This window comes from Triticum dicoccoides, chromosome 1A, assembly GCF_002162155.2.
Source record: "Triticum dicoccoides isolate Atlit2015 ecotype Zavitan chromosome 1A, WEW_v2.0, whole genome shotgun sequence".
NCBI classification, from domain to species: Eukaryota; Viridiplantae; Streptophyta; class Magnoliopsida; order Poales; family Poaceae; genus Triticum; species Triticum dicoccoides.
The window spans coordinates 12,261,270-12,270,449 of record NC_041380.1 but is presented as its reverse complement, the minus strand read 5'-3'; the positions used below and the strand labels follow the sequence as shown (position 1 = coordinate 12,270,449).

The 9,180-nt window shown below is 47.8% G+C and overlaps 2 protein-coding genes across 2 annotated transcripts; one reads left to right on the top strand and one right to left on the bottom strand.

The window, feature by feature from the left end:
• Positions 1 to 1,522: 1,522 nt before the first annotated feature.
• On the top strand, positions 1,523 to 4,163 carry LOC119358704. Its single transcript, XM_037625145.1, has 6 exons — positions 1,523 to 1,832; positions 2,235 to 2,321; positions 2,657 to 2,750; positions 3,227 to 3,521; positions 3,611 to 3,665; positions 3,769 to 4,163. Exons 1-6 carry the CDS (start codon positions 1,737 to 1,739, stop codon positions 3,844 to 3,846), a joined length of 705 nt encoding a protein of 234 aa, XP_037481042.1. The 5' UTR covers positions 1,523 to 1,736; the 3' UTR covers positions 3,847 to 4,163.
• Positions 4,164 to 4,548: 385 nt separating this feature from the next.
• LOC119358693 (actin-97-like) lies at positions 4,549 to 7,728 on the bottom strand. The gene is made up of 5 exons (XM_037625137.1): positions 7,572 to 7,728; positions 6,480 to 6,553; positions 5,968 to 6,361; positions 5,061 to 5,674; positions 4,549 to 4,970 (listed from the first exon to the last, which is right to left on the bottom strand). The coding sequence occupies exons 2-5, from the start codon at positions 6,537 to 6,539 to the stop codon at positions 4,905 to 4,907; spliced, it is 1,134 nt and encodes a 377-aa protein (XP_037481034.1). The 5' UTR covers positions 6,540 to 6,553; positions 7,572 to 7,728; the 3' UTR covers positions 4,549 to 4,904.
• Between the last annotated feature and the right edge of the window lie 1,452 nt (positions 7,729 to 9,180).

Sequence of the window (9,180 nt, the reverse complement as noted above, 5' to 3'; positions counted from 1 at the left end):
GGAGGGGAGGGAGGAGAGGAGTCCGTGCGTCCTCGTCGCGGGGGAGGGGCGGTGGGGTGGGAGGGGAGTGCTTGGCGGGGTGGTGGTGGGGGAGGAGTGGAGAGCCCGCCCGCCCGCACGTCGCGGCATGCCATGGCCATGGTGATCCGTCCATCCACCATCGACGCGCCGCCTGAATCGGCAGCCGGAGGTCCGCGGGAGTCAAGCACCGGGCCTTCGGTCTTTCCGGTTTGCCTGGTCCGGTTTTTTCCGGTCTTTCAAAAAAATCGGTCTTCCCTAGTTGACGACCGGGATTATTTTTGTTTCCTCGGTTCTCTGTTCGTCGGTCTTCGGTCTTTCTGGTTTGCCTAGTCCGGTTTTTTCCAGTCTTTTTTAAAAAAAGATGGTCTTTCGTAGTCGACGACCGAAATTATTGTTGTTTTCTCGTCGGCCTTCAGTCTTTGCAGTACAGTGTTTGCCCTGTTTGGTCCTGATTAAATGGACAACATTTCATGCTACAACCTCATATTCATGCACATTACAATTCGGAAACAAAACAATCCACGCACAAAATGAAAGCCTTCCAGACACTGGCGGAGCTATGTGATAACAAACCAATGCTATGGCCCACCCAAGCCTAATGAAAACTAGCGAGGAGTGACAGTAAAATTGACCTACGAACACAAAAAATGTTGGGACTTCTTTAGAATGGCCCGTCCGGCTCTTAAATTGTAGTTTCGCCGCTGCTCCTAGAGCTTAGGCACTCTCAGACGTCGGATGCGCTTCTTCATACGTTTTGCGTCGTCTGATTTTCATTTTCGGATGAGATCATCCGTTAACCAAAACACCGTATCAAGGGCACTTTTATGGCCTTCCAATGTTAGCGATGTGGCCACAAGGGGGCCTGATGCATGCCTTCCGCGGTGAAATTATCATGCCACCGTCTGATATTTTCCTATGCCACCGAGGTAAAAACTAAGATTTTCATGGATGGCCATGTGCATGTCAGCTGTATGTTTGCTCGGTGGTGGATGATGTGAGGAAGAACCCATGAGGTTTCCCCCAATCAGTTTCTTTCTCTCTTCCTAGCCTGCTCTCTTCCTTGTCTCCCCCGCGCCGCAGCCCAGCGGGATCTAGAGCCAGCTCTCACATCATATCCTCAAGCTTCCCCTTCCCCTAGGCTCCAGCAGCCGGACTCTCTCCTCTCTACGCCATCCGGTCTACCGCCCAAACAAAGAGAAGCAAAAACCCTCGCGTCCCGATCCTCGCCTAGCCCGGGGCAAGACGCCCAATGGAACTTGATCAGAGAAGCGAAGGAGGAGAAGAGATGTTCTCGACGTCGCCGGAGGCATCCAGCGAGAGGGAGATAGCCCTAACTCGAGGGAATCCTTGTTTCTCGGGGTTGAGCTATGTTGTGGAAAAGAATTAGGAAAAAAATCTTTGCATGTTTTTTAAGGGTATAATATAAAGAAAAAAATCTTTGCATGTGGTGTGCAACGTATATTCACTGCAGTAGGCCCACGCGACAGAAGGCCCAGGCTCGAGCGCCCAGAACCAATCCGCCATGCCTCATCAGAAAAAATAAACGCACCAATCCCCTCAGCGCAGAGCACGCCGCCGCCTTGATCTACCTCTCCCGGCCATCTCCGGCGACGCCGACGGGATCCTGTCGGCTCACCCTACCCATTTCCCCAACTCACCTGGTCCACCGTCGCCGCCGCCAAATCCCCCACACTCTCCCGTCCTCTTCTCCCGGGATGCAAGCAGCTGCGAGGAGGGGCGTGGCGGCGGCGGCCGCCGCGTCGGCGTCGGCGTCCTTCCACTCCACCGCCGCGGCGCTCTCCAAATCCACGGTGCGCCCACCCTGACTAACCCCATCCATCTCTTCCTCCCACTTTCCTTTTGTCTGATGACGAATCAATTCGATCCACGCATCCCGTTCAGTTCTTGCCTCCTGATTCGAAATCCCATTAGGATTGCTAGATAGGATTGCCTCCTGTAAAAGAGGAATATTTACTGCGCAGGATCATCCTCACAGTCAGCTTAGGGTGTATAGTTTGTAGCAATGGAAGCTCTATTGCGCTGTGCATTTTTTTCAGATCCACTTACACATTTCAGGTCTAGCTCAGTTTCTTAATTTCCGTAATCCCCCGGGCACTACATAGTACGTACTTGCCAAGTACAGTAGCATCTGGCGCGTATTCAGTTATTTGTGATGCGAGCTTGACGACGGTCCTGTAATTATTCTTGTGCAGCCTCGTATCCGGTTCAACGTCCGGGAAAAGCGCACCGACGCGAAGAATGCCCTCAAGAACGTTCTACTTAACGGCGGTCCCTCCCAGGTATCTGTAACCATTTTCCTTTGAAAAAAAGAAAATTACTTCCTGAATTATGAGCTCGTATGCGAATGACAGCGCCATACTGATTTATCTACCTGGGGAAAAAAATATAACATCCAATCTTATATACCAAACTATGAGGGTCTCTTTAACTGTGATGACTGGTGACATGTTAGTTCATTGTTTCACCGAGCGAACGGGAAAATCAGACGCGAGACAATGCCTAGAAAACTCAAAGTCACCGCTTCTTTTGTTTAATTTCTTTGAAAGCGTTGCCTTCCTTGTAAAAACAATAGTAATGGATTAGACTTTGAAACTGGTCTGAAAATTGTCAACAGGAAAGAAGTAATAAGCAAACGAGGCAGCAGAAAGCTGGTGGCAAATCGAAAGTCCGCTCCGGTCCTGGAAGTAATCCGTATAGCAAAGGCAGAGGTAGGTTTACTCTCGAGCCCTTGACCTTCCAATTGCTTGTTTTTACTCAAGGACAGTTTGTATCTTCTGATTCCCGAGAGCATGTGGAAATGTGCAAGTATGAGCCTGCCACTAAACTTCTTGAAGTGTCCATTGGTTGTGTTTGTTCTGGTTTAAAATTGTGCGGCAGAGTGGACTGTCTTCTCAGAATGTATTTCTGCAATGTGTTTGACTTGCTAAGGCTCATCCTGTTATAAGCTTCAGTTTGTAGTACGTTTGCAGATCCTTCTCCAAATTTACTTTGATGTACATCAACTATTTATTATTCCTAGCATGTTCAGTCTGTTACTATCTTATGTTTTTTGAGGAACCATAGCTTATCTTTAATGACCATTTTCAGTATATTTGGAGGACGATAGCATAAACACCATTTGCTTTACGACCGTTTTCAGTATATTTGGTGGATGATAACAAGTGCACCATGACGTTTTGTATAGGTGGGATAGACTGGAGGAACTTTGATAATGATGATTCCAGTGATAGCCCTTACGGGAGCTTTGGCGGCAAGACATCTTTTACGTGGTACTGGCCTGGGGAGGAGGATGATGATGACCTTCCTAATGGGTTCCAATGGAGGGAGGAGCCTCGACCGAACAAATCAAGGGAAAAAGTTTGGAACGAGAGTGATGTGGATGAGGAAGAGGCCCCTCGTCGTGACGATCTAAAAAGCCATAGAATATCCCTTGGCTTGCCAGTTTTGGGTCCCTTAAAGCTTGATCATATCAAGTCCGCGTAAGTCTTTGAGCATCTACATAGCATTTGCAAGAATTCTGGTAATCGGGCTCCTGATTGTCTTTTCTTTCTCGGTGTTATGTTTGCAGTTTTCGCGCGTCGGCTCTCAAGTGGCACCCGGACAAGCACCAAGGGTCTTCACAGGTCAGTATTGGTTGTCTTTGCAACCTCTGGCACACTGGGTGTGAATGCTGAGCTAGAACCTGTGTAGGGGTGTTGATTCTCAACAAAAGAGTGAATTTTTCAGGCTGAAGCAGAGGATAAGTTCAGGCGCTGCGTCGAAGCGTACAACGCCTTGTCTGGTGCTTTCAAACGGAGTAGCTAAGTAGCCGCCGGTCTGGTTCTTGACAAGCATGCAGGAATAAAGGGGAATTTTCCTTTCCGGGAACTAGGCAGCGTCGATGAAACTAGGGTTTCAAAACCAACGGAACAAGTATTTGGTGCTCAGATTCATCAGGGGTTTGAAGATGAGCCCCTAGCAGAAGAATAGGAAATGAGATAAACGCACACATAGTGGAGGGTTTGTTGCTTTGAACTAGGGAGCATTCATGTAATATATACAAAATTTGAACCAGAACTCAAATCATTTCAAAGCATCAGCTAATGCATGATGTTCCTAATAAAGGCAATGTTTTTCGTCCATAACATGTAATTCTTTGATGAAGTACATTTGTAATGCACATGTCCTGCTTTTGGCTTACTATTCAAATACTCCATCCATCCCTAAATATAAGTCTTTTTAGAGATTCCAATATGAACTACATATGGAGCAAATGAATGTACACTCTAGAATATGTCTATATACATCTTTATGTAGTCTATATTGAAATCTCTAAAAAAGACTTATATTTAGGTACAGAGGGAGTAATATTTGCTTTTCACTTTGTCCGTAGCATCAGGCAGCTGAACCTGAACATCAAAGTAATTGAAGCACTTTCAGATTAAAGGCCTTATGAACCAGTGATGAACGGTTGATGATCACATGGAAAATGGTCCATGGATGACCACTGTATAACACTTTGAGATCTTTAAAAAAATCCATAATTTACCATGATTCTTCCCTTAAGAGCAATAATAATAAGATAAAAAAATACATAGCAAAAACCATGAGCTATTACAGACAACTCCAACAACAAATCAAGCCAACCCAAGTTTGACAACTGATCTCACAAACACACTGTGACAATACACAAACATAGATATAGTGTACTTGCACTTGCACCATGGAGCCGCCACGTATATAGGTGGCATATCCCAAGAGTACTCACGTCACGTCTGGAAAAAAACATAGCTTGCAAATACGCAATACATTTCTAGAAGAATGAACCAAACATAACCCGAGACTAGATGATAACGGCGGCGGAGGCGGAGCGCTCCCGGAGATCAGAAGCACTTCCTGTGGACGATAGCCGGGCCAGACTCGTCGTACTCATCCTTGGATATCCACATCTGGTACAAACATAGCCAAATAGAACATATTTCAGATGTTGGTTCCGGTTCAGATGGGTTATAGAAGGTAGGGCTGAACAAGAAACGTACCTGTTGGAAAGTGCTGAGTGAGGCTAGGATGGACCCTCCGATCCAGACACTGTACTTCCTCTCAGGTGGGGCGACAACCTTGATCTTCATGCTGCTCGGAGCAAGCGCGGTGATCTCCTTGCTCATACGGTCAGCGATACCTGGGAACATAGTTGTGCCACCACTGAGCACAATGTTGCCGTACAGGTCCTTCCTGATATCCACGTCACACTTCATGATGGAGTTGTAGGTCGTCTCATGGATTCCAGAAGACTCCATGCCGATCATGGATGGCTGGAAGAGGACCTCAGGGCACCTGAACCTCTCTGCGCCAATCGTGATGACCTGACCATCAGGAAGCTCGTAGCTCTTCTCAACTGAGGAGCTGTTCTTGGCAGTCTCCAGCTCCTGTTCATAATCAAGGGCAACATACGCAAGCTTCTCCTTGATGTCCCTTACAATTTCCCGCTCGGCTGAGGTTGTGAAGGAGTAACCTCTCTCGGTGAGGATCTTCATGAGGGAGTCCGTGAGATCCCGACCAGCGAGATCCAAACGAAGAATGGCATGAGGAAGCGCGTATCCTTCGTAAATGGGCACGGTGTGGCTGACACCATCACCAGAGTCGAGAACGATACCTGCAAACAGAGAAAATTTTCAGCCACAACAAAGTAATCCTCTACATTATACTTCTCGATATACTACTTGCAATTGTTTTCCCTAATGCAATAGAGCAGTAAGAAATAAGAAGCAATCAATACTGCAGTATATCAAAATTATGCAAGCCACAGTAAGCATAATCATGGCTGAACAATTGAAGGTTCAAAATAATTCAATTAATCAGAAGGGTGCAGCATAATGTAACAGAATCATAAAGGCAAATTACTGTGCAAAGCATCACTGAACTATAAAAGTTGGAAACAGTCCATACCAGTAGTACGACCACTTGCATAGAGGGAAAGCACGGCCTGAATTGCGACGTACATGGCAGGAACATTGAAAGTCTCAAACATAATCTGGGTCATCTTCTCTCTGTTGGCTTTTGGGTTCAAAGGAGCCTCAGTGAGCAACACAGGGTGCTCCTCAGGTGCCACACGGAGCTCATTGTAGAAAGTGTGATGCCAGATTTTCTCCATGTCATCCCAGTTGCTTACGATACCGTGCTCAATCGGGTACTTGAGTGTGAGGATACCTCTCTTGGACTGCGCCTCATCACCAACATAGGCATCCTTCTGCCCCATCCCTACCATAACACCAGTGTGCCGAGGGCGACCAACTATGCTAGGGAAAACAGCCCTTGGTGCATCATCTCCAGCGAAACCAGCCTAGACGATAATAAACCACAAGAAAATGACATGTTTTAACAGATGCAGGAGATGACATGTTAAAAGATGCAGGAGATGACATATCACATATGTAACAGTTTAGGGGAGAGTTTCTGACCTTGACCATTCCGGTTCCATTGTCGCAAACAAGGGGCTGGATGTCCTCACCGTCAGCCATTTCCTACAGAATATCTGCAAGAAGCACAAGAATGCTAAATAATTAATGACAAGCAATATTGTCACCCTAATACAGAGAAACACATGGCTTGCTGGAACTTTTATTTTTGATGGAACAGCTACAGGTGTGCTAAGTGTTACGAAAGAAAGACAGAAAGTTTATAAAGCTGACACTGAAAATAAAATAGACAAGAGCTTGGAAAGACACTTTTTTAATGCATTTTACACATTATTACTACTCCAGCACCAAAGAGGGCTAAGCTACAGTTTGCAGGCAATGCTAGTTTTTAATAATAAGAAAACATGTGATGGTTGGTGGTGTGACTTGAACCACGGCGTAAAACTAGGATTTCACACAAAGGCTACCTAGCGATCAATCAGCACTGAGACCATGGCGTAAGCAGCACATGAGGTCAGGCCAAGTTGACGAATTTGAAATGAAAATACTTGAAAGCATACTTTGGCTGCACTTTCCTCTCTGCTGGTTTTTCTCACAGCCTCACAGGGGATCCTCAATGGACCGACAAGAAATTACTGAGAAAGGTGCTGGATAACCCTCGGATACATGCAGATTTATCAAAAATGGCATAGCCCTGATGAGGAGTACCCAAATCACAAGATGGTATCCGACGAGCGACCACGGGAGCAACGGGACAAACAGGGGAATGGACGAGCAACCGCGTACGGGAACCGGGAGCTGTCGCGGAGCAGCAAGGAACGAACGCACCCGCCGCGGATCTACGCTGGGGCGCGGGAACTGGTCGAGCTCCAGTCAAGAAGCGGCAGCCCGCCAACCCGGAGGCGGATCGCAGCGTCCACCAACGCGCGCACGCACGGAGACAAGAACCGGACGCAAGAAGACAGTGAAGTCCCCGAGTTTCCGCCGGATCTCCGCCCGGGACGCCCAGATCCGGCGCCGCGGGGCCGGATCTCGGGCCGGCCGGAGGCGCGCGCAAAGCAAGATCTAGCAAGGCTGCTACCAAGAGAGAGATACCGGCAGAGAGGGGGAGCGAGAGCGAGAGAGGTTGGTCACCGTGGAGAGCGAGCGAGCTCGGTCGGAGGAGGCCGAGGCGGGCGACGGGAGGAGGGGAGATGCGATCGGAGGAGGAGGGGGGAGGTGGTGGGGGAGGCGGTGGCTATAACTGCTGCCGCTCTGGACTGTCCTCCCTCCCTCCCTCCCTCTGCCGGTCTGGAAGTCTGGATCTCGCTCGCGCGCACACACACTGCTGTCGGCCTGCCTGCTGACGCGACGAGACAGCCAGCGGAGCCACAGGAAGAAAGCGTCTCCTCCTTTTCTTTTCCTTTCTTTCCTTCTTCTTTGAAATCTCAACGCGCACTCTCCTCCCGTCTCACCCCAATGCAATGGAACTGGATTGGGCCTGTGTTTGGGACAGAAACAGAATAGCCCACCAGGTACATGCTGCTAGCAAGATTATTGTCTCTGCAAAAACAAAACAAAAAACAATATGAAGAGTACATTTTGCAGAGCCGGACACGATCCTTCTGTTCAAAAATCTTCTGTGCAGTATTCGGAGGAGGAACCCGCCTTGCAACGCCGAAGATAATCTGCGCGCCGGACTCATCGTTATTGAAGCCAGGTTCAGGGGCTACTGAGGGAGTCCTGGATTAGGGGGTTCTCGGACAGCCGGACTATTGGACTATATGAAGATACAAGAATGAAGACTCCGTCCCGTGTCCGGGTGGGACTCTCCTTTGTGTGAAAGACAAGCTTGGCAGTTCGGATATGTAGATCTCCTCCCTTGTAACCAACTCTGTGTAACCCTAGCCCTCTCTGGTGTCTATATAAACCGGAGAATTTAGTCCGTAGGACAACAACAATCATAATCATAGGCTAGCTTCTAGGGTTTAGCCTCTACGATCTCGTGGTAGATCAACTCTTGTAATACTCATATCATCAAGATCAATCAAGCAGGACGTAGGGGGTTACCTCCATCGAGAGGGCCCGAACTTGGGTAAACATTGTGTCCCCCGCCTCTTGTTACCATTCGCCTTAGACGCACAGTTCGAGACCCCCTACCCGAGATCCACCGATTTTGACACCGACAACGGCGGCGGTGGTCTGTCGGGGCGACCAGGGGAACTACATGAGAAGCTCGGCTTTGCTTAGCTATGGCATCCATGACCCGGCAATGTTAGAGGCAATCGCTTGCAGAGTTGCAGTAAGGCCTTATCACTGGTGGAAGACGTACACTTGCAGAATTTTCGGGTGGCTTCAGATTCCAAGCAAGTGGAGCGAGACATTCTTAATGGCAATCAAGTGAAATACGATACTATGAGCGAGCATCTATGTTTAATTGTAGTTTTATTTTTGAAGGTCGAGAGTTGAACAAAGGCACTCATATTCTAGCCAATTTTTCGCATTCATTAGGTCAGGGACGCCATATGTGGCCAGGTCAACCCCGTGACCCGAGATGTATCCACACTATGTGGTTTATGATCAATAAAACTTGGCTTTACCCCTGAAAAGAACTAGTTAAGGGGTATCTCTGCAAAGGTCATTCCCACCTTTTCTGACACTCACAAGTGTCACATTGCATGTGCGTCATTTGTCGCAACCTGGAATTTTTTTCCATTTTTGTATATTGGTTTATTTAAAATATTTATCTCTTGAACTGTGCGTC